This window comes from Amblyomma americanum, chromosome 7 (assembly GCF_052857255.1).
Source record: "Amblyomma americanum isolate KBUSLIRL-KWMA chromosome 7, ASM5285725v1, whole genome shotgun sequence".
NCBI lineage: Eukaryota > Metazoa > Arthropoda > Arachnida > Ixodida > Ixodidae > Amblyomma > Amblyomma americanum.
Window position 1 is genome coordinate 70,836,275 of NC_135503.1, and position 25,665 is coordinate 70,861,939.

Sequence of the window (25,665 nt, forward strand, 5' to 3'; positions counted from 1 at the left end):
AACGCAAGTACAGACTAAAAAGCACGCGCCGGTAAACAGACCCAAAGTACAAGGAGCAACGGCGTCAGGCCTACTTGGCGCGAAAAGGTGGGAATGCCCGGGCATACGACTTCTACGAACTTAACTATCGTGCCAAGTCAGCAACATTACCCGTCGTCAGGAAAAGAAGATTAATAGTGCCGAATTTCTTGAACAAATCCAGAAGTGTGCTTTAATGACCGAGCATGGTGAGGCAAAATTGCCAGTGGTTGCTATAGCAACAACACCGGGAATTGGACGGGCCAGCACATAATATTGCCATCAAGTTAGGCTAGGGACTTCGTGCGAATGCCCGCATTAAGCACCTCGTTGTGCCTCTGCACGGGAACGGGTTTGTGCATTTTGTTCTTATGCCTGCCAAGGCACTCACGCATGGAGGTGTTCCGCGGCACTATCTTCCTCAGAGCCGAATCGATTTTTCCATTGCCTTATTGAGCTCAGCTCTTCCGCGTCCCTTCCAGGGTTGAACGGAGGCTTAACGGGCACAGCAGGAAATAGAAAGGAGAGGATAAGGAGAGCGCGAGGAGGAAGGTGATAGAGGAAGATACGGCGAGCGAGAGAAGAGGAAAGTGACATGCTGCGTCTGCGATGACTGTTGAGAAACGCGCTGCCCGAGCGGAAGCTGAGAGGCGCAGCCACCTTAAAGAAAAAAAAAAGTTCATTTTTTTCTTTCGAACTGTAATCAAGTGAATGTTGTCAAGAATGAAGATTCTGATCTGGGCAGGTTCCTTCATTGCTCATAAATGCTGACCCAGCGCTACGAGACAAGGACGCAAAGAAAACACATACCACAGTACGGGAGCTATTGTATGTGTAAGAGTTGTGGAAAATACCGGCTAGAATTTTTTCGTTCTGTTTACTTTAATAACCAGTCGAAATCAATTACCTTTTCAAATACGGCTTTGAACGGTCAGGAGTGATTAGGAACGCTTTCGTATGCCATTAAACTCAGTCCGACCGAGTCGCTTCCTAAGAGGTATTCGTAGCCTAGCCCTTTTTTTTCTCGCCAGGTGCAACTGGGTGGGATAATTTTTATGGAACTCAACAACGACCCTTTTCACACCTGAGCGTTTAAAGCAGTGTTGCAAAAGGCACTTATTCATGAGAGCTAATTATTAATGTAAGCGGAGCAAAATAAATGCTAGCCGGTACTTCGTATAATTCCTAACAACTTTCATTTGATTTCAATTCGGAAAAACGCTTTAGGACGTCCTCTAGATTCCTATCGCTTTGCATGCCGTTTTAGCCGAGTCCAAGCGCCACCGCTTCTGGGAACTGTTTGTTCCGTCTGCCATTATCGATGATTGAAATAGTTCGACCGCTGCGCTAAATGTTTGCATTACTCAGTATCGCAATCGTTCAGCCAGTTTTTTTTTTTTCTGTGACCTTGATAGTAGGCTTCAAAGTGCGCACAAGTCTCGCGCAAACGTGTCATCCCGTAGAGAAAACATCGGTAAAGTTTATTTTGTGCTTAAGCCTATGTCAGTCTAATTTATAAATTCATAACACTTCCAGTCCATATATATATATATATATATATATATATATATATATATATATATATATATATATATATATATATATATATATATATATATATATATATATATATATATATATTTCTGTGTGAAGGAAACCAAGTCACCAAAAACAAGGTGTATAGAGAAATATTCCTATTTTTAATTTTTTTTAAATGTGTGTTGCTGATCCCCCCTCCCCCTCCCCCCCGCAAAGGGAGAATAATACTTCAATTCATCTGTGGCTGAAGGAAAATTATAAAGCAGCAGAAAAAACAACCATGCGGCCGGTGGAATCCGAACCCACGACCTCCGAAAATCGCGTCCTGTGCTCTGCCAACTGAGCTGCGGCGTCGGTTGTGCAATCTGTTGCTCTCGTAGGTATTTATGTTTGGCGTGTAAGCTAACCTTGAGAGTGTTCACCAGCGCCACCCTCGTCTATAGTGGCGGATGTAGCATGTCCTGTATTACCGCGAATGTCACCTGTAACGTAATCTAACGGTGAGGGCGGAAACTGTGCGAGAGCCCTCTAAAGCTACCTATGGCATCAAGACTGCCAGAACCGAGAACCTCGTTAAGCTATTAGCAGACAAGACAAAGGAAATGAGGGGCTCGTTTGACAAGCATATGAATGAGGACAATATTCACCAAAACCAAGATGCAAAGGGGAATATTTCTATTTTTTTAATTGTACTACTGATAAATGCAAGAATAATACTTCGATTAATCTGTGTCATAAGGAAAATTAGTTATAAAGCAGCAGAAAAAACAATCATGCCGCCAGTGGGATCATGGTTGTTTATTGTATTATACTCCCACTGCTTGGCACAACAAATAAAAAAAAAATAGAAACATTCCCCTGTGCACCTTAATTTCGGTCACTGTTGGCTTCCTTCATAGGTTTGTCAAACAATCCTCTCATTTCATTTGGCTTGTCTTTATATATATATATATATATATATATATATATATATATATATATATATATATATATATATATATATATATATATATATATATATATATATATATACACATTTCAGGTAAAAAACTTCTTGGCATGGTCAGTTGTAGCGACTAAACAGAGACCAACGTTTGAAGCAATGTATTTCAGGAAACCAGGCGCCGCACTTTCGTGTGCGTGTGGGTGTCCTTCGCGACTGCCTTCATTCTTTATGCTAATCAGTAAATTAAATGAAGGAGGTTGCTTACTTCGCGCCGTGCGGGATATATATATATATATATATATATATATATATATATATATATATATATATATATATATATATATATATATATATATATATATATATATATATATTGTAACGGGGGGTTTCTTACGAGGTACTGGGGCGACGGGAACGGCAACGGCAGCAGTCTGGGATCAGATCGGCAAAAGACACACAAGCGTAGCGCTGGCAAAAACTCTCGAGAACACTGTCACCTCGTCTTCGTCTTTTCAAATCATCAGACGCATCTTCTTCTTTAGCCTTACAATCACCCCGGGGACAAGAGGAGCCATCCTGGCGACTTAGGATGATGGCAAGACGGCGGGGTCGTAGTAGGGCTTGAGGCGCTGGACATGAACGGTCTCCCGTCCTCGGCGGCGGAGATCAGGAGACGGCGTGAGGGGTTCCACGATATAATTAACCGGAGAGGTGCGCTCCAGCACACGGTAGGGACCATGGTACTTCGCAAGAAATTTTGAGGAGAGACCGGGAGTTCCTGAAGGGATCCAGAGCCACACAAGTGCACCAGAAGTGTAGTTCGGTGGGGTTTGGTCTTGGTCGAGGCGGGAGCGCTGGCGATGCTGGGTGTCAGTGGTGAGTGACCGGGCAATTTGGCGGCAGGCTTCGGCGTGTTGCGCGGCGTCGGAAACAGGCCGATATTCGGATTCATCAGGGCGGTAAGGGAGGATAGTGTCGATAGTAGCAGAGGGTTGGCGGCCGTAAAGTAGGAAGAAAGGAGAGAATCCGGTGGTAGACTGCGTAGCGGTATTGTACGCATAAGTAACGTACTGAAGGACGAGATCCCAATTCGTGTGGTCAGAAGCGACGTACTTGGAGAGCATGTCTCCGAGTGTGCGGTTAAATCGCTCAGTGAGGCCATTGGTCTGCGGATGATAGGCGGTGGTAGTTCGGTGAATCGTGGTGCACTCTTTGAGAAGCGCCTTCACCACCTCAGATAAGAACACGCGGCCTCGGTCACTGAGCAGTTCACGAGGTGCACCGTGGCGAAGGATGAATCAGTGCAAAATGAAGGAGGCGACGTCCGTCGCTGTGGCAGCCGGAAGGGCAGCAGTTTCGGCATATCGTGTAAGGTGATCCACCGCTACTATAGCCCAACGGTTGCCGTCTGCAGTGTATGGAAGCGGACCGTATAAATCAATGCCAACGCGGTCGAACGGGCGTGGAGGGCATGGTAACGGCTGCAGCTCAGCAGCAGAACGATGGGGAGGTGTCTTGCGACGTTGGCAGGGAATGCATGCGCGCACGTACTTCATGATAAAGGTGTACATTCCGCGCCAGTAGTAGCGCAGCCGTATGCGGGTGTAGGTCTTGAAAACGCCCGCGTGACCGCTGTGGGGGGCAGCATGGAAGTATGCGCATATCTCCGAGCGTAAGTGACGTGGAATAACGAGCAGCCACTTGCGATCTTCGGAGTTGTAGTTACGGCGATAAAGTAGGGTGTCACGGATCGCAAAATGGGCAGCTTGGCGGCGGAGCGCACGTGACGGTGAAGCAGCCGTCGGGTTGGCGAGAAAGTCGAGAAGGGAAGCGATCCAGGGATCCATGCGGTGCGCTGAAGGCATGTCGCTGAGGCGAAGCAAGGGCAGAGAAGCGTCGGAGGTGGAAAGGCTGGCGATCTCGGCTGGAAGGGGGCAGCGTGACAGTGCATCGGCGTCTTGATGCTTGCGGCCGGTGCGATACACGACGCGGATATCATATTCTTGCAAGCGAAGGGCCCACCTAGCGAGGCGGCCGGAGGGGTCTTTCAGGTTGCAAAGCCAACAGAGCGCATGGTGGTCGGTCACAACGTCAAAAGGGCGCCCATAAATGTACGGTCGAAACTTCGCGAGGGCCCATACAATCGCCAAACACTCTTTTTCAGTTACGGAGTAGTTGCGTTCTGCTGGTGTGAGTGTGCGGCTAGCATAAGCAACGAGGTATTCGTCAAAGCCAGGTTTTCGTTGGGCGAGGACAGCGCCGAGGCCAACACCGCTGGCGTCCGTGTGAACTTCGGTAGGAGCGGCCGAGTCGAAATGGCGCAGAATGGGCGGCGCCGTGAGGAGACGGCGCAAGGTGGTGTATGCGTCGTCGCACGCTGGAGACCACAGTGATAAATCCGCACTTCCAGACAGCAGTTGAGTCAAAGGCGCAGCAATGGACGCAAAGTTGCGAATAAACCGGCGGAAATATGAGCACAAACCCAGGAAGCTGCGCAGGTCTTTGATGGAGGTAGGTTTGGGAAAGTCAACCACAGCACGAAGTTTCGCTGGGTCGGGACTGACGCCCTGCTTAGAGACAACATGACCTAAGATGGTTAATTGACGAGCGGCAAAACGGCATTTTTTTAAGTTCAGCTGCAGGCCGGCGTCAGAGAGGCAGGTCAAGACGTGCTTCAAACGGGAGAGGTGGGTGTCAAAGTCCGGGGAAAAGACCACAATGTCGTCGAGGTAGCAAAGGCATGTCTTCCACTTAAGTCCGCGCAAAATGGTGTCCATCATCCTCTCAAAAGTCGCGGGGGCGTTACAAAGCCCGAAGGGCATCACCGTAAATTCATACAAGCCATCCGGTGTCACAAAGGCGGTTTTGGGGCGGTCGGCTTCTTTCATAGGAACTTGCCAGTACCCGGAACGCAAATCAAGAGATGAAAAGAGTTCGGTCCCTTGCAAAGAGTCCAGAGCGTCGTCTATGCGCGGGAGGGGATAGACATCTTTGCGCGTAATCTTATTAAGGCGGCGGTAATCTACACAGAAGCGTATGGAGCCATCCTTCTTTTTGACGAGCACCACAGGCGACGCCCATGGGCTGCTCGAGGGCTGAATGACGCCGCTCTGGAGCATCTTGTCGACTTGGTCTTCAATAACTTGGCGCTCGGCGACAGACACACGATAGGGACGTTGTCGCAGCGGTGCGTGGTCACCTGTGTCGATGGCATGGGTGACAGTGGAAGTTTGGCCCAAGGAACTTTGATGTGAGTCAAATGATGAGCGAAACTGATTAAGTGAGAAGCTGTGCCCTTTGCGGCGCTGGAAGGTTGTCGTCGATGGAGCGAAGGAATGCTCCGGTTGAGGAGGGATCGGGCGCAGCAGTAGGTGGGCTGAGTGCGGCTATGGAGAGGTGCGGCGCGTCGTCCGTCTCTTCGCGGATGAGCAGAGACGCGAATGGTTGTACCGTGCCGAGACATTCACCTAGGCGCAAGGCGTTGGGGAACGAGAATGGGTTAGACACGAACAGTACGGAGAGGCCAGCGGATATAGTCAGTACAGCGTATGGCAGAGGCAGACACTTGCGGTGCAGAAAGATAGGGGACGGAGTGAAGAGGACAGTGTCGTCGCGAAGAGGGCCGCAAGAGAGGGGTACGAGGACTGAAGAGCAGGGAGGCAGGTCAATGTCTTCGGCAACTAGGGCTTTAACACAGGCACTAGGAGGGGCAGTGTCCAAGACAGCTTCGGGCAGGTGAGAGAACTCGACTTCGGCTCGAGCACAATCGATGATAGCAGCATGGCGCGATAGGAAATCCCAGCCCAGGATAACAGCATGAGAACAGCAGGGCAGTACGACGAATTCGACGGCATAAATGGTCCCCTGGATTACAGCGCGAGCGGTACACGCTGCTGACGGCTGGATGTTCTGAGCGCTGGCGGTGCGCAGTGAGAGTCCAGCAATTGGCGTCCTTACTTTTCTTAAAGAACTACACAGCTTTGCGTCCATGACGGAAACGGCAGCACCAGTGTCGACAAGCGCCATGACAGAAACGCCGTCGACGGAAATTTCAATGAGGTTAGCGGCTGACGGATGAGGCCTTTCGAAGTTCGTTGTGGACGCAGTTCTCGCCTCAGGAACTGCGGCGCCTAGTTTTCCTCCTGGTTAGCGCTGGGGCGACGTCGCATAGGCGAAATAGACCGGCGTCGTGGAGAAGAGGGCCGGCGGCTGGAGAGGGTAGAACGGTCCGGCGAGGAAGTACGACTTTGCGGCGGCGCAGCTGGTACAGAGTACTGACTCGGTGGGGGCCAGTACCCAGGAGCTTGGGGAGGAATTTCCGCGTCCGGGAGACGACGGCGGCAATGCCGAGCTACATGACCTGGGAGACCACAAAAGAAGCAAATCGGCCGATTGTCCGTTGTGCGCCAGGAATCGCTGACCCTTCGAGTAGGTCGTCGGTAAGCCACTGGCCCTCGCAAATGCGCCGGAGGCGCACTATAGATTGGCGGCTGCGGTCTTGATACGACATCGGCATATGTCACTGGAGCCGCGACAGGAGGCGGTCTCGCGACGGCTTCGGCATATGTGAGCGGAGCCGCCACAGGTTGTGGTCTGGCGACAACGTCAGCGTATGTCAGCGGAACCGTGACAGGTGGTGACGGATGAGCCGGTGGAAGAGCCTCAGCAACTTGCTCTTGAATTGTATGTCGGAGCGCTGGAGTCAGATATGATGGTCGGTCGTGAGCGCTCGGCAGAAAGGAAAGTTGACGTGCCACTTCTTCCCGCACGAAGTCTTTAATCTGCTGTAGCAGCGAGGGGTCAGGAGCAGGCGTGAGCCCAGCGAGCGACTCAACCTGCTATGGCCGCTGGCGTGTCAGAATCCGCTGCTTGCGCAACTGCTCAAAGCTTTGACACAGCGTGACGACTTCAGCAACGGTACGCAAGTCGCGCGCTAGAAGCATCTGAAAAGCGTCGTCATCGATGCCTTTCAAGATGTGTTGGATCTTGTCGGCTTCCGACATACGAGCGTTGACCCGCTTGCACAAGTCGACGACATCTTCAGTGTAGCTAGTGAAGCTTTCACTAGCCTGCTGAGATCGTTCACGCAATCGCTGTTCGGCTCGGAGTTGCCTGACAGCCGGTCGACCAAATACGTCTGCAAATTTAGTTTAAAAAATGGACCAGGTTTGAATATCTGCCTCATGGTTGCGATACCAGAGGTTAGCCACACCGGCGAGATAAAAGATGACGTTGTTTAGCTTCGTCACATCGTCCCATTTGTTGTATACGCTCACCCGCTCGTACGATGTGAGCCAATCTTCCACATCGTTCTCGTCAGTCCCGCTGAAAATGGTCGGGTCCCGTTGACGAAGAGAGCCGGCACAGATGACAGCCTGGCCCACTTGTACGGCCTGGTGTTGGACGTCCTCAGGCATCGTGCGCGCCGGGAGAGCACGACTACGGAGCTCCAGGGCCGATGTTTTTACCCGGCACCTCCACCAAATGTAACGGGGGGTTTGTTACAAGATGGCGACGACAGTGGTGCACAGCTTTGCAGACCTTGAAAAGCTGCCTTTGTGCTGATCCTTCATTATGCAGTCTATTACAATCTGAAGCACTCTTACCAACCTTATGGTTTTCAGAAAAGAATTCTGCACATCTTTCAAATTCATAATTTTGTTATTTCACTTCACCCTACAATGATTAGATACCATGAAATTACGCAAAAACACAAGACAACCAACTGCAGGTTCTTTATTGGTCGAGGTCGAGCAATCGCCGTGTAGCACTTGCTTCTTCATCTTTAACTTCGCACAGGCAGCTGACAATTCGCGACCATAATTACTTCCTGCGCCTGGAAGCTTACCCAAGCAGGGTTATGAGCAGAAATAGCAAAAAAAATACAATAAGAAGACAAAAGAAAGAAAGCAGTACAGACTAGCGCTTCAATTTCTGTCAGCGCTTGAACTTCATCCGTTGTTCCTCGTAAACTCTTTTCGAGTGCTTTTGTGCCTGCTACACAATACCAGAAACAAGGAGAAACCCCATTCCTCTGGTAGAGAGAGAAAATAGTTCAGCCGCCCTAATTCTTGATGGAAGAAAATTTTCTTGTAAGGTCCCGTCCGATCTAGCAGCGCTTTTTCTTGTAAAGTTTCGTGAACCATGGGACAGAATCTGCTTAAAATATCTGGACACTATGCTCTGGTACATGCCCACTACAGTTGCCAATTGTTGCGCTTTTATTCTTCGGGAGACGAACGCCATCCAAATGCAGCGACCATTCCCGCCTGTCATTACCGCGCCTTCCTCACAAAACACCGTGCGCAATATAAAGCATACAAGAAAAACCACTGGGTCTCTCCGAGACCTCTTTGGGAGACAAACATAAAGGAATTTGCTCTGTTTTGTATCGTTATATCTTTCTCGACTGGAAGAGAAGTTTCAAAGAAGGCGAAAATAGAAAGCTGGGACTTCCTTGATTGAAATCTTGAAGCCCAGTAAATGAAAAATAAAGGCTCGAAATCTCCATTTATTTTAAAGGGAGCCCGGAGTATTCTCGTAAATCCAGTCTTATTAAAAAGGTCGTTCCAACGACGGGAAAACTAAAACGAGGGCTGAGTCTCGCTTATGTGTACAGGTTGGACTTGGGGAAAGCGTTCGCAGTCACTGAAAAATATATCCGTTTCGAATGTTGACTACAAACTTGAATAAATCAATCCATCAATGTTCATTTCACCGAAACAGCACAGGTGATCAAAAAGAATGGCGGAGAAAAGGCTGCTTCTTCGCAGCTTCACGAGAGCTCCGTCCACCCCTTGCGCAGCGATAGGCTATGTTACATGTGTATACGGAAAAGAAAAGATTGCAATAATAAATGAAAGAAAGGCGACATCACGGTACAGGATTGGGAAAAAAAATGGTGCCACTCCGATTCGTCATTCATGACTGTACAAAATACAAGCGGGAAACACAGTAAAATAGCAAATAGCCATAAAAAAATTGTTTACAACTGAAGGAGTTGGTTTCATAAAGTGAATAGAATACATTTCTGACATAAAAACAAGACGGTATTGACGAATTGAATAATTTAGGCACATCTGTTTTGTAAAAGGCGCTGTAGAATGAACACGAGAATAGTTCGCCCAGGATCCGTTCATTTAGCAAATATGCATTGATACCTTGTTTGTCAAAGTAGTTAATTAATTGAGTTAGGGTGTGACTGGCCCGTTGCTGACCGTACTCTGGGCGTGAGATTATTTGCCATCGGGGTTGGTGTCGATATGAATAGACTCTTTGAGTCCTTTTAAAGTTAATAATGGGCAAAAAACATTCCAGTTTTCCGTGAATTCCATTTTAGATCACCTGAATAGTTGGTAGATATAAAGATCTGCATTAAGTATTTCAAGAGCCTTAAAACATTCTTCTGTATGTTCTTGAATATGAAACTTGCGTACTGCTCGTAGGGCTTTTCTTTGTACAGCCATCAATGCATTTAGGCTTTTTGGTTATGTATTTCCTTACACAGAAGAACAGTATGGTGAAAATAGAAAAGAGAGGTATGTACGAGTTTTTTTATGTCGATAGGACATAAAAACATAGCACGGAGGGTGTATGTTAAACATGCCCACTGTTTTTCTCATTTTTGCAACCGTGTAATTAATTTGTTCGTTGTATGATTTGTTTTCAGAAAAAATTACTCCTAACGTTTTAATACGTTTTTCGACTGCTGCGCGGAAGATACCACATTTTGTTTTTGATTCATTGATCAGTAGGTTATTGTTTGCAGACTGATCCTGAACGGTGTAACATACAGAGCTTGCCCCGTCTTGGAACACTTTCCAGATTTTTTTATCCTACATATAAGGTGCACTCGTCTGCGTAAATAATGAAATAGCGAGCATTAGTAGCTGTCCCAATATAATTTACATAATATAGAAAAAGGGCCGCAACACGAATGCTGCCTCGTTGCACAACAGACTTTATCGGACGGATGCGTGATTTTCTTCCTTCAGTTTCAACAAACTGACTGCGCCTGGCCAAGTAGGACCTAATAAAATTTAAAAACATTGCACGAAGGCCACATGATTCCAGTTTATAAAGAAGGAGTTTGCGGTTAACAGAACCCAATGCTTTACTGAAATCTAGATATATTGCCAATGTGAGGACCCTTTTTTTTTCCAAAGCTAAGGTCATATCTTTCTGCAACAAGACAGCAGTTTCAGATAAACAATTTTTTCTGAACCCATATTGCTCATCTGTATTCAGGTAATGTTTTCGTAAAAAAATTGTCTATTTGGATGTTAATTATTGTTTTTAGACATTTCGTAAAAATGGGTAATATGGATACTGGGCGATAGTTTGTATAGTCGTTTTTATCGTCCCTTTTTGTGTATAATTACAAACTTTGCTATCTGCATTTGTTCCGGAAAAACGCCAGTGGAAAGAGATGCATTGAAGCTGTTTGTTAATACAGGCGTGTTTTAGCCGATTACGTATTTGACTGGCCTAATTTCTATGCCTTCCGCGTCTTGGCAATGGCTGTTTTTTTAGGCTGCTGAATATTGACCCGACTTCTGCAGTGCAAGTGGGCGTTAAAAATAGCGACTGTGGCACAAATGGAATGGTTGCAACTGTATCCAAGTCGTCGCCCCTGTCCCCCACATTAAAAGTCATTAACTCTGCCGGCCAGTTCTACTCTATTAATTGTTTCTCCATCTATAATCCGACTGTCAGTGTGTCTACCGCAAGTATTTCTATTATGGTCTTCGTCTAACATTCGCCACATCAAATTATTTCTTTTCCTGTTGCTACTGTTAAATATACAATGATAGCGTTCATTCTTCGCTTCCTGTTTTTGCTTGTTTATTTCATTCCTGGGTGCCTTTTAGTCTACTTTAGTCACGAGTTTTCAGAAACGACTGAGAAAGATTACTTTTCCTTTTAGTCTGCCTAATAAGGTGTCCTGAGATCCACGGGTTACGTGATTTCTTTTGCTTCCTTTGTTTTTGAATTGGAAGGGACTGAAGATATATCGCTTTTATCATATCCAAGAACTCTTCGCACGCCTTATTCGCATCAACGAGGCTCACGACTCAGCCGCAGTTTGTTTCAAATATTTGCTTTCCGAACCTTTCCAGAGTGCATGGCGTTATTAGACGACATGTCAAGCTTTCATTTGTTGTAGGCAGGGCATGCTAAACTCTTTCACACATAAGAAAACAGGTAAATGGCCGCTGATGTCAGAGCTTACGGTGCTGGATACTGCATCTTCGGCGGACACATTTGTGACAGATGTGTCAAGTAATGACTACTTTGGCGTGGTGACACGCGTATGGGAAGTGACCACATTACAGAGACCATTGGACTGTAGTATGGAACAAAAGGTTATCGAAGGCGTTGAGTCTTCCAAGTTATCTATGTTTAAATCTCCGCCAATTGTGAGCACATATCCACTATTATATGCAAATGAAAAAAATACAATTAGTGTAGTTAACGCAATCAGAGAGGCTTCCACAAAAAGGACGATAAACAAATGCGAATAGGTGATTGTGTTATTCGACGCCAAAGAATTCGTAATTATCGGTGATAGTACTATATTCGACTTTTTCAAACCCGGAATTGCTGTTTGAATTCAGACACCACCTCCTCTGGTTTCTTGACGATTTAAGCAAATATGATCGTAGCCTAGTAATATAAGACATACTATAATATAAGACTACTATACCCCAGTTCTGTCAACATGATGACATCGAAGTTGAAATTGCATGATTGTATTAACAAAAAATTATCACGTTGTTTTTGTTAAACAGAGCAAGCATTCAAATGCAGCAAGCTTAAACATTTGGTTGTCTTTGTTTCAATGGCTTTGAGAGCGTTTTTATGCCTAATACAGTTTCCAGACACATCACGTGCACTCTAGTACAAGCTATAGAAATAACACTATGAATTTCTCTGTTTACGCCGAATCAGCGGCGCAGACCTTGTTGATGTCACCTTTTCTTACAATTGGAGTGACGGGTGAAGTCTGGCGCGCATATATGATTTCGTTCCCCACCCACATGAACTTGCTGTCCTCTTCATGCTTGCGTGCGATAGCTTTTCTCTGAAACCGCTTCGTTTCAGGGCACAAGTGCTGGTGAAAATAAATGAGCGATTCATCTTGCAGGCCAAGCACACAATCTGTGAGTCTTTTCTTGCGAGCCTTTTCAAGAACTTTGTCGCGACACATGCAAACATCACTAGACGATATGCTTTCGGCGATAGCGTCCCCGATCTTCTGAAGTATGTCAGCAAGTTTTTTGTTCGGTATTCGCTTGACACCCTTTATCTCAACATTTCGGTTTCTGCAATACTGCTCCTATTTTCTAATGCTAGTCTGATATATAGAGGTCTCTTTCAACGCTGAGAATGTAATGTCGAAGTGTTTCGTTTTTTTTTTTAGATCCTATGACTATGGTCTTTTTAGGTCTTATGACTTGACCTAAAGAGTGGACATTTAGCCACAGTAGCTCGATACTAAATAAAAGCGCGTGCCAAACACTACATACGATTGAATCTGCCAATTATGCAAGTCCGCAAACGTGAGTTTTTGTAACAGAATTTAGCATTCGTGCCGGTAACAAGCTACTCACACTTTCTTCAGCATGGGAAGGTTTCCGAATACATCTTCGCCAAGGCTAACAACTCCCGCTGATGACATCGCCCTGAAAATAAATAGAATCAAGTAAGGACATCCAGCGTTTATAACAGTCACTCGGCTGTTAAATCTCATCCTCTTCTTTGAGGATTATTCTCCAATTCCTTTAGCAATAATATTTCCAAGCATAAATGTCATTTTTATGTTATGATGACACTGCACCTGCCGTTTGAAGCATTTTTTGCACTTTTTTTTTGCCTTGAAAGAACAGTAGACTATAAAACTTTAAATTCCTGATTCAGCATGTGGAAAACTTTAGGATACCGAGCAAAGCTTGATGGATGCAAGCCTGGCGACTGCAGCTACACTTCTGTGGAGGCGATATCAAAAAGCACCTTGGCGCGGGGCCAGTGCACGTGCAAGATCTGCTCCGGGACGATACCAATATGAAGCCCTTCACAGAGAAGTCTCTAAAAGCCCACGTAGAGCTGCGACAATTGAAATCAGCATTGCATGTATTATGCTTTGTAGTCCAAAAAAAGAGAAACCTGACGACGGCGTCGAGCTCCAAGCGTATCGTAAAATTACGTAGGGTGAGTTATCTGCTTGGGTTCCCTCCGGACGGGCACGCTATTTCGAATACTTTGATTAAACGGGCGATACCTTGGCCTCTTTCGATGAGTAACTGTCTTTTGAATACTCTGGTTCATCTCAAGACTTCCTGCTATTCCCTCTTATCGCCATTTTTATGGGAATAAAATAAGTAGGGAGTTTTTCGTCACTACAAAATGGAAACCAACTCGCCAATACGTAGGTTATAGAAACAGAACACGTTTAAGAATCTCCCCATTGCGCTGCTCAGGAGCATATGTCAGTTTTATTTTGTCCCTAATATTTTTGATTGGTTCAGATTACCTTCACTAGATTAGTTAACGACTTTAGCATTCCTTGGGCATATACGGTTCAGGGCTTGCTTGCCTAAGGTTGGTGTCACTTGGATGATTGCATGAAAGATCGTTAAGTGTTTGGCTAGCGCCTTGTGGAACATGCGCCAAATATACAAAACGAAAACTAAACTTAATGGCAGCGTTACAACAGCTGCAGTTTTGCCTCTAACTCAACTGCTGGTTTAAAGTATAATTACACTGGGGAACATTTCATTACTGTCTCTTAAACTATAGATGTATAAAGTCATGGGATTGCGGCTAATGGTAACCAAGGTCCATGATTAAACTGCGCGAAAGAAACGGCGACAAAGACAAGAAAACACGTACACACACAGAGCGTAGACTTCCAACTTTTATTCGGAAAACGCTTCGAGCATTTCTTTTATACGCACCAACCCACCACATGACACACCCAGGATCCAACACAGCCGATAAGTTTAACAGTTTGGTAGAGCGAATCTGGAGAACCAGTCTAAACAACCCCATGTGTGGGCATGCCTAAACACCCTTGATACCTAGATAAAAGGAGAGAGGAAAATAAAAGAAAGACAAGAGGAATATTTCGCGCAGTTTAATCATGAACGAGAAGCACCAACAAGCCCGCCAGAAAAACCTTCTTGAATAATCAAGGTGCGGAGCAATCGCGGAATGTTCAGACGTGCAATGCTTTTAGAGGTAAGGGCTCAGGACATTTTGACGCCAGGTGAATTCGTGCAGTTTTCCAGAGCGATGCCGATTTTAATGATGTGAACAGCTGGAATGAGCTTCACTGTGAGTGGCCAATAAATAGGTTCAAGAATAATGAGACATAAATACTAACGAACGAGAAGATTGGTCAAGAACTACAAGCCACGAACAACTGCGCATAAGCTTTTTCCTCTCTCGTTCTCAGTCCATGACCTTCTTCGCTGGTAACTATCATATGTCTGCCTTATTTCATTAAGAATTATCCAAGCTTTCTCTTTCAATTTAAAGGCGTTTCATTCTTTACGCGAAAGTGCTTTCTTACTCTGCACCAGAATATCCGACAATAATCGTGGTTTGTCCACCAGTGCACTTTTTCTGCGAGGCTGGCGTAAAATAACACGTGTGAAACTAATATTCCATTCATTTCATCCCATTCTCCTTTTTTTAGTATTCAGACTTAGTTATTAACAGAGTGAAGATTATGTAGGAACTGCCTTGACCGCCGGAGCTCTTATTTTATGGCAGAACTCTAAAACTATGATAACAGCCAACAAGGCAGGAATTCTGCAATGACACTGAGCACCGCAGTGCGATGCAGAGCAAGCGAATGGCAAAGGCGACATGGTGAGAAGCGCAGTGCTCACAGTACTGTTAGTCGGGGCATTAGCGGGAAGTCGCTCTTCTGCAGGGCCGAGAAGGAGTTTCCAGAGATGTCTCTGCAAAGAAAAAGCAAAACAGAAAAAGTTCGATTGAATGGCTATTGTTGTTTCAGTGTGTCTGCGGGTTGTTTTGTTTTTGTGTTCTTTCATTAGAGCACAAAGCAGCCATCCTTATTCTTTAAGCGAAATTTATTGCCCCAGGGCATCAATGATGGGTGAAGGTGCGATGAAAGATGTAGTAGTGATTAAAGGAATGGAAAAAGGCTAGCTGATTGGATGAACTTCAGTAGAGAACGATGGTACGGTCCCTGCGTCCAGGCAATGTATGATGCAGGGTTGCTTGGTGAAAGACCCGCTACCTTCAGGTGCCACATCCTTGTAGGCTTGAGAGCTGGGCAGTCCCACACAAAGTTTTGAATGTCGGTTTTCCTCGGCCTGGGTGTTCGATATGTAAACACGAGGTTATTGCAGCCTTCCCTTTTCTTTGATTCTGTTCTTCGTTTATTGCCACAGTAGAAAAATAAGGCGCTATTTTCTGTGCCCCACTGAACAGAATCATGGTTTCGATAGCAAGCCTAATCGTTGCGCTTTGCCGGGCGAAAGCCGCTGCTCGTTTTCCTGCTGTTTAGACGCTTAGCAGTGAAGGTTTTGCTCTGATTACTTGCGACTGACTGACTTTCGTTTGTGTTCCTGAGGCCACCGAACATCTATAGAGAATCTTCATTCGCATCAAGCACTTAACGGCAAAAATATTGGTTACTGTGCTTCCTTTTCCACAAGAAGTCTAAGAACATGCAAGTAGATTAAAGCCTTCGCCCTGTCCGTGATGGTTAGCTAACTTACGAGCACTTCGAAAGCATTAACGAAGCAGACTTCAGAGAACGGCCTGTTTATTATGTCCAATAGACACTCTAAAAAACTAAACTAAGCCTTTTCAATGAGTCAACAGTTACAAAAGCGAATTTTTATGTGAGCGGCGCGTTATTGTTTGTACTGAAATAGGGGCGGATAAGAGGAAATGTCTTCGTTCCAAAGAGTAAAGGACAGACCTAACGTCTCTAAGTAACCTCTTACAAGACAAGTGCTCCACCATACATTCGAGGTTGCTCCGGCGTGATGTGATGTAGCAGTTAGCATCTATTTCTTCGCTTTTTTCAAAAGACTGCACTTGAGTTCAGTTGTAAGTAGAAGACACAGATGTTTGGCTGCTTCCCTGTGTCGACCTTATAAGGACCGCTACTTCGAAGCAACGATTAGAGCTGGGGCCTCCTCAGGCTTCTGAAAGAGAACAGTCTCTACGACTTACTCTTGCTTATGACTGCTTCCTCTTATACCACGTGGCAAGCCCTCCATATTTAAAAAATAATGTCCCTTGCACGCCCTCGTGAAAGCTACATGCCTACACGCCACGTTGCTTTGTTCCCGTCTCCCACGTGCCGCAGGACACTGCCGCGAATCGATAGTGCTTCCGCATCGCTCGGGACAGGGGAAGTGAGAGCCGGAGATTGTTTTTTTGCTCCTCGCTGTAAACGGAACTCAGTACGCGTGGTTTCAAAGGCGACAAAGTAACGCGGCTGAGGACTCCTAACACGCTCACTTCCTCGCGTAATCAATTATTCCTTCCAACCAGTCCTTCTTCCCTATGTCGGCTTTTTTTCCATTCCTTTTTTTCCTTTCTTCTTTCTTTCGTCCTTGCTTATACGCGTTGTTTCTTTCCATTCTTCGTTCATACTTTCCTTCCCCCCATCTTCGATCTTTTCATCTTTTCTCCGAATCCATCTGTTTTATTATTCATTTTTTCTTTTCTCTCGTTTCCTCTCCCTTCCTGTTTCTATGCACCGTTCCTTCTCTTCCTCTCTTGCAGCAATCGTTTCATCTTCTCCTTCCCCATTTTTTTTTCTTGCTGCACTTCTTAGCTGTGTTTCCTTCTTTCTTCATTGTTTTCTTCGCCCTTGAATATTTTGGAATAAAGGAGCCTTTTGTTAAGGCAACAAAAGTACAGAACTTCTTGGCTCCTGTGCATTATGCTCTCCTTGCTATGGGTCACTTTTATTTCAGTCATCAATGCGCACAAACGCCACAAAAGAAGAGCACAGTGGCAAGGTCGACACGTGCCGCAGCGTAGGCACGTTTCACTTGCTCGCTGGGAAAACAGGCAGCTGCTTCTTTCCTTCTCGAGTAGATGCGGCTGGTGTCATTTGGCCGGCTTTGTACAGTCCCGGATATAATATTACGGAGCACGCCTCGGCGACCTAACTATTGCCATGCCTTAACTAGTAAAAATTAGGAAGTACTTAATGCTCATGTTAGCACACCCGACTGGTGCGGTCACGCATAAACCCAAGAATCTATCATATCTTCTCTAAAGAACAAGCCAAACAATTTCTAAAGCCGAAGCATGCTGCGTAACATTTTGGCCACGCCTAACTTCATGGCGAGTAGGATGCGCAGTTCACCAGCAACGGACATTTATAACGATTCTATGCTCTGTCTAGGAATGCAAATGTCCTGTTTTGAGTTTAATATATTTTTATTTTCTTCTTTGTAAAGAGTGCCGCAAGCCACGCCAATCTGCGGCTGTCAACAGGATCTTGCGCATGACGCTAGCTGACAGCAGGTACAAAAGAATAACATGTAAACTGTGTGCTTGAACAACCCGAAGCGACAACTGCTATGGCTATGATGGGCTGTGAGCTATGAGGAATGGGCTATGTGCCACTCCTTAAGAGATGGCTCCGGATTAATTTAATTTCACCCCGGGGTACTTTAGCGTGCGCTTACAAGCTACAGGACACTGGAGTTCTTGTATTTCGCCTCCATCTTAATTGAACTGCCGCACACAGGACAAAAGCCGCAATTTTGGGATCGGCAGCCGAACGGCAAAGCCACTGACCCAATGCGGCGGGCGGAACAGAACAAATTATAGTGACCTGAAACAAAAACTTTGTACATTATCTTTGCCTACATCTCCATTTCCACGTAAGATTTTTCTTTAATTTTAATTCCGCACTGCTGAGTAACGAGACTACGCTGGAGTACTGCATGCTTTCTATGTGCGCTATACGTTGAAAGAAAGTGCGCAGTTACTAGCGGCAGACGGCTGAAAGACTTCCAGAAGGCGGAAGAAGCAGCACAGGAATTGAATACAATGAGGGAAGACATTGGTTAATAAAAAGTTTCAGTGCCCCAAATTCAAGTAATCAGCGAGAACAGTTCCGACATATTTCAAAGTATAAACCTGGCACCGTGACTCAATCAATTTGGCCAGAAGCGCTCAGATAACTTACATGTACAACAAATTTATTTTTTATGGTGACGACGTAAAATCTGTGACGAAAAGCCATGAAGCTTCATGCAGCTTTTTGCCAACCGAAACAGATAGCAAAGAAATTAATTATTCTCAGAGCACTAAACATTTTAGATATATAATGGAGGGGATCATGATTTCGCAGCTAAATAAATAAACTTAAAGAACGCAGATACTTATTATTAACAGTTTGAAGCCCTCTCCAATAAACGATGTTCGAGGTTAGGTTGAAGAATTGTGCTATAAAGCACAATGTGTCAATTTATTTGTGGTTTCGAAACAAAATATAAATTAAGCCATACGAGTAGGAAAACCAACTGGGCGGGTAACAAACGATGTGCTACAGAGGGTAAGATTAATTACCCTAATACAAGAATAATGGCCATGCTTTGGGAATGGTCGTTGTTTCAAAGTGGAGGTTGACAACGGCTCCAGGAAATTAGATAAATAAATAAACTGAAAAAACGCAGATATCTATTATAAATAGATTGAAGCCCTCCCCAACAAACGATGTTCGAGGTTAGGTTGCAGAATTGTGCTATAAAGCACAATGTGTCAATTTATTTGTGGTTTCGAAACAAAATACAAATTAAGCCATACGAGTAGGAAAACTGACTGTGCGGGTAACAAAAGATGTACTACAGAGGGTAAGGTTAATTACTTTAATACAAGAATAATCGCCGTGCTTTCGGAGTGGTGGTTGTTTCAAAGTGCGTGTTGATAACGGCTCCAGGAAATTACACACGGCAGGTTAATTACTCAGAGGAGGACAGTGCAAGATAAGATAGGATTGGATTACGGAAGATGGAGTTTTCAGTGGTGTAGCGAACCATGACGGCCGTGCCTGATGCCGCATAGACAGATGATTGACCAAACGCCGATGAAGACGAGGCGCCCGTGAAAGACGAAGTTACGCCGCACTGCACGAGACCGCTTGGTGTTTGGACTGGCCGTCGGCGCTGCCCGCTGTCCTGCTCGCCGTTTTGTGTCGCCCGCCGTGAACTTTTTTTCCTGACCTATATGTGTACAAAGCCCCTTTCAAGTGGGAACTGCTCTACTTTCAAACGCACGGCTAGAAAACAACACTCACCGCATGCTTAGCAGCGTGTCACGCTAATGTTAGAGCCTTAGGTGGTGACATTATCAATACTGATCTCGCAACGTCGTGGCGTGTTGAGAAGTTCGCCAAATCCTATACACCCTGAGCAGCTACTGGCACGACCGCGCTTCAGCGCGCTGCTACCACTGTAGCAGGTGGTATTTGCCGTGGAAGCGCCGATAACAGTGCAAACGTGAGGAAACATCTAAGATTAACGCTCTAAAGCGGTTCAAACTAAAGCCAAATATGCTCCGGTTTTGTACAAGCCACTATGTTTCTCTCGTCATGCGTGCAAAAATTCGAGAAAATAAAAGGGCGAGGTGATTGTTAACTGCATCATGGCATAGGCACTTTGAAAGAAATATTAGTAGGGCAATCTTTTGCAGAGCAGCTTACTTGGCACAAAGGCAGTGCATGCCGGTATGCACAGCGGAAGCAGATAGAAACCTCGTTTCGTGAATAATCGCTTGTCTGTCACTTTCAACGACATGAGTGCCCCATATCTGAGTACCAGTAATATAAAGCCGTTATATACTTTTCTTGTTTTTCTATTATTTTCCCGATTTTCTCATCTTTATTTTTTAGCAACTGATAAATAGAAACACAAAGCTTCGTGCAAGATCTTCATCCTGCTGCACAGGTTCTGGGCCAGCTGACTTGCAAAAGGAGCCCGCCACCAAATCAGGGGCAGCCAGTTGCCGAACTCTCGAGGGAATCTTCGCATTAGAAGGACGTGCTTTAAGCTGCCTCCTTCACTATGCCACGTAAAGTTTCGAGATAACAGGTGTGAGTCAGTTACGACTGTTTTCAAATGTGGAATGCTTTGGGTATGCAGACCCTCCCTTGTTGGCGCTAGCTGCAGCTTTCAATTCAGCAGCAATAAGTTCCGAGGCATAGTAGACCGTTGTTCTGCTGCGAGATCGTTCACTATGTATAACATGAAAAAAAAAATATCACGCTAGTGCTTCCAAATCAATCCCAAGACAAGCCTCACCCAATATCAGGCGCATGTAGTCGTTTCGCATTGTGAAAGTGCTCGGCGCCCGCTCTCCTATTGTGCTGCATTCATGTACAAATAAGGAATAAAAAGGTTTGGAGAATTTTTCCACTCTTCCGGATGCGAAAGATGGATAACAAAGGAGCATTGCAGCCTTTTCCCCATCTCTCTCTTTGAAAGAGCCCACTAATACAAGCAGAGGCGACGAGGCTGGGTCGCAGGAGAAGTGAGTGTATACAATCACTCTGACCATCACTTGCACACGGTATTAACGTGACAGCGTTAAAGCTCTCGTTGTACAGGAAATCCGGTGCTGTCGTCGGCGACATTATGAGCGATAAATGGGGTGGCGCAGGGTGGCCCAGGCAGCCACCTCCGGAGAAGCAACCTAGGTGGGCTACCTAGGTCACGTGACCTTGTGGCGTCACACAACCCGCTATACACCTATAAGCACATTGTACACCGTAAGCGCACTGTATATTGAAAAATATAAGCGCTATGCGAACCACCTTCTGGAGATTGTAATGATGACCTGTGTAGTCACTTTCTTTGTCCTTCTGTAGCTACTCCCGTTTGATATGCTGCCAAGTCACACGGTGACCATTCACGTGAAAGCAATATTAAGCTTCTTTACAATGAGATGCGTAGAGGGTACGCAGGATTTTGGAGTTGTTCAAGCGCTCATTATTGCTGACTAAAAGTGCCTCCAGGAGTGTGCAAGCTCCCAGTTATTTGCTTTTGATTTTACTTTTGGTGTTTTTTATAAGTGAAATTTCCCTACCTCAATTATTAGGGTGGGGAGATGTACCTGATTTCGCCATTCTTTGCTGCCTGTTCAAATCAATGAAGTTTTTAACACCCATCGAAAGCAAAAGCAAAACCGAGAACTTGCAATTTTTAGCACCTTTTTTTTTCGCTAGCCTGTAGTTCTGCACAGGCCGTTGTACCTAGAGAAGTTTCAGAGGTTTTTCCTGCTGCTTCCTAAGTTCCTGCGCCTCAACCACCAAATCGGCACTGAGTTCCTCGTTTAGTTATCGTTTTCGGGCAACGTTCTGAGCATCGCATGGTTAACAAGCCTTGATAGCTGCCATGAAGTCCCAAAGTTACCATTAGTGCAGCAAGATAAGCGTGATAATACCATCGTTTAAGTAGGTTACAGCAGAATTTATGAAGCACATCTTGTGCAGACGTTAACAGGAGATAACGAATTTTGGGCGTTTCGCATTTGGAAGCTTTCCCTCGAGTTTTTGAGAATGCTTTCCCCAGTTTCATGGTACCGTTTCGGGGTTAATATTTTGTTGCTGAGTCAATTTTGCCAGGTTTCAGCAGTGACACATGGCAGTTAACTACCAGCAAAATAAATTTGGCGACACCAACCGGTCTCCGGTCACACTACAATAGATTGCGCGCTGCGGAACTAATCGTTATTTGCTCTGACTGGCGCTCCCTTGCTTCGTGCCTGAAGATAATCACTGAATGCAACTGCCGTCTTCCTTATGTTAGCTGTTTGAGACACGACCGCTATTAGTGCCTGCGAGCGTCTGACCAAGTTATTAACACGCTGGCTGGTCAGAAAGTTCTGTGATTTGCAGTAATTACCCAGCTTTTGCGATTTTTAATCGTTTTGCTTTGAGGTTGCAAACGGCAAGCAATTAAGACGTGAAGTGACGCACCCCATTCAGCGCAAATACCGTTTTGTTCATGTGCTAACAAAATCCGCCGTGCCCCTGCCTCTGCGCCGCCTTTTTATAGTTCTTTAATTTCTTATGCATTTCTTTTTTTTTCGAAGCGGGGCGGAGGGAGGAGGGGACGACATGAAGGCGGTCGCTACTTCGCTCCGAAAAACACGCTTCCTACACTAGTGACAATATGCCAGGTTATGTTTGAAACCCATTTACTCACAGGTTTGTGGCGTTGTGCGGAATTGTAGATGGCAGCGAACGCAAACCCGTGTTTTCGCAGAAAAAGGCTTGTCCTTCCGAGCAGCGACAGCCAGGGTGAACCCAGTCTGCAAACAAGAAATTAAAAATCCAAAAATTAAGTGGCATTTACGCTCATGGTAATCCCCGTTGTCAGCGCAATATTTTTTCATTGCCCTTCTGGAATCGTCGCAGCAGTTTTTATTGTTGCCGCCACGCATGAGTGTGCGACAATTGCGTTCCTTGTTAATGAGAATTACAACGACTGCTTTATTTGGATGCATTGCAGGCCAGTCTTCGGGCCCAACCAGGAGGAGCTTCATGTAAGGTTGCAATGAAAAAACTGTCGACATGGATTTGATCAAATAATCGTCGTGCCCGTTGGAGGCCATATTAGTGGCTGCGTTCCTGGCTCTGATTTCCTGCATTCGCGCAGCGTTTCAAGCTCGACCGCTCCGCCTCGCGTTCAATCATGGCCCTTCCGCAACACGAATGATGTGCCGCATCGGCGCTGGTGTCTTTTTCATTACTGCTGCGGCTGCTACAGCGCAGGCACCGTCATTCAAGATGTTTTCATGACAAGCGTTTCAAGGTGTTTGGATGCGTCTGGTTGCGACCACTTGCCCCACGTAATGGCGCCAAAGTTAGCGCGAAGTGCGAGGCACCAGCCATGTGCACACGATGGTGGGGAAATCACAAACATTCGATGTTGATGTTGCGGTTGCTTAGGATAAAGGCGGAAGAACTTGGCTGCAAAAGCTAGGATTAGCTACAATATTTATTTGTATGTTAATCGTTACTCGTCGGTTTAGCTGAGCTGTGCTGGAACATAGACGTATACGGTGGGAAGGATTGGTCAACGTGAAGCTACCTAATGAAGCAATGATCGTTTCTTTTCACACATTCTTATAATAAATGAAATAATTCTCCAAACATAAATATACAACCAGATGCAGGAGACAGACAGAAGAGATCGAAGCCCCCATGAGTGTCTTTGGGCTGTTCTCAAACTCCTGGCATAGGGTGCAAAGTGTGTTTGGGCCTTGGTGCAGCACCGTTACTGATTTTCGCGCCACTAAGGAGACGCCGTTAAAGAGTGTGCGACTAATATGAGCACTGTGGGCTCTGTATAGTGTCTGTGCCTGCTATGTGTGCCTTGCGCCATCCTTCGCCCCTGTCAACTGGATAGGCATGATAGTGAGGCGAACATCTCCAGCAACGTTAATCTTTCTTAGAACGGCAAGTATGCAATACCTGAACCCGACGAAGTTTGTCTACTCATCGCCGTCCGCTCAAGATAACGTGAATGTAAAATAATCCAGCTACCAACAAATGTTATACTCCGTATTCCTTGGCACAAGTCGAAAAAAGCAATAGGGTTTTAACGAAGTTCAAACGGCTAGATGTGCGAAAGCATGAGTTCATTCTTCGCCCATTATTTATAGAGCTGACGCGATGCTCCTCCGAACTTTTCTGAGCTTTCTTCCATTGGCCACAGCTGGCGCGGAAATCCTCCGAACTTTTCTGTGCGTCCTCCCATTGGCTAAAACTCGCACGATGCTCATCAGAAATGTCCCGAGCTACCGCCTGTTGGCCGGTCACGTCCTTGCACTATGAGGAAAAGAGCGGCTGTCCCAGCGAGACTTTGTATACGATCAATATTGTGACACTCTTTCATTTCCTCTTCCCGACTTCCCTCGGTAACCCATTTCAGGCGCCCGTTCACGGCAGCTCTTATGCGAAACGTGACCAGCAAAGAAACGACGATCCTACATTGGGTTTACCCTCGTTCTTCTTTGCACATTGTTATTTCTCGCAGTTGTCTCGATATCTTGATCAATATTGAACGAAATGCGTAGTGCAAGATCTGGCAAGCTTTATTTTTCAGTGGTCCTCGCTCAGAGAGAACTACACTAAAAAACTGCCCATTTGGGTCAAATTCACCGCTTGAAAAAAGCAGCCTGCGACATTAATCAATACCCACACTTTTCTCACTCATTCAACGTCAATCGGTGACTAACGTTGGTGACCCTTTACTGAAAAGTGCCGATAATTCGCTAAATGCAGATTGCAAACCCTGTACTCAATTATACATGGAGCTTGGATAAAAAAAGTTTGATGTCAGCACGTTCTCAGAAGCCAGCCCTAACGCAAAATGTTTGTCGTCACTTTGAGCAAGCTGTGTCAAGAAAAAGCGAAATTTTCTCGTCTCTCGTTTTCTGACAAACGTTGCGAGGAAAAAGAGAGAGACATTCGGGGGATAAAAAAATTACTTCTCTTGCTTGAGTTGTGCAAAAAAACCAAATGGTAATTTTTGGTAGTTGTTGCTAAGGGGCCATATATAAATGTCCTATATTTTACCGATGCAGACAATAATCTTGACACTTGGCTCTAAATTTTATTACATTAGCTGGTATAATGCCGTGGGGAGTATATTTTTTTCTTCATACTCAAATATTTGGGACAAATTCATTTTTGAAGTTCTGAACGGAAAGGACGCTGTGGGCGCAATTTTTGCATATATTGCAAGATTTCACTAAAGCATTCAACATATCCACAGATCTCCCGTAAAGAGGCATCAATGCTTTACTGTTAACGTTTTTGCGATCGTCAAAAGCGTTTCCGAGGGCATTGGTTTCCGAGGGCACGCTTAACTGCTCCGTGCAAGCGATGAAAAAACTTGAAAAGAAAGGTTTTGCAACACGTCGGAAGAATGAATCATTGCCTTCAATAATTCTATAACAGTACCTTAAAATTTCCAATATTCAAAATTTTTATCCAACTAAGTTGGACATGTTTCATTTTTCAGAACTTAAAGGGTTTAAAAAACGGAATAGTAGAATGAATTCGGGAAATGACGGGACTAGTGAGCACAGGCCGTTTTGTGAACTTTGAGCATTCCTGTGAACAGTTAATAATTTTTTTCTTA

The 25,665-nt window shown here is 45.4% G+C and overlaps 1 protein-coding gene across 2 annotated transcripts in view; it reads right to left on the reverse strand.

Moving 5' to 3' along the window:
• Nucleotides 1-25,665, reverse strand: part of LOC144099302 (uncharacterized) — a 231,383-nt gene that overhangs the window by 67,964 nt on the left and 137,754 nt on the right. For both annotated transcript variants that reach the window (XM_077632495.1, XM_077632496.1), the window contains exons 5-7: nt 22,720-22,825; nt 15,400-15,471; nt 13,117-13,188 (exon numbers count right to left, since the gene is read on the reverse strand). In XM_077632495.1, the coding sequence (XP_077488621.1) occupies nt 13,117-13,188; nt 15,400-15,471; nt 22,720-22,825 (250 nt within the window). The remainder of the gene's footprint in view (nt 1-13,116; nt 13,189-15,399; nt 15,472-22,719; nt 22,826-25,665) is intronic.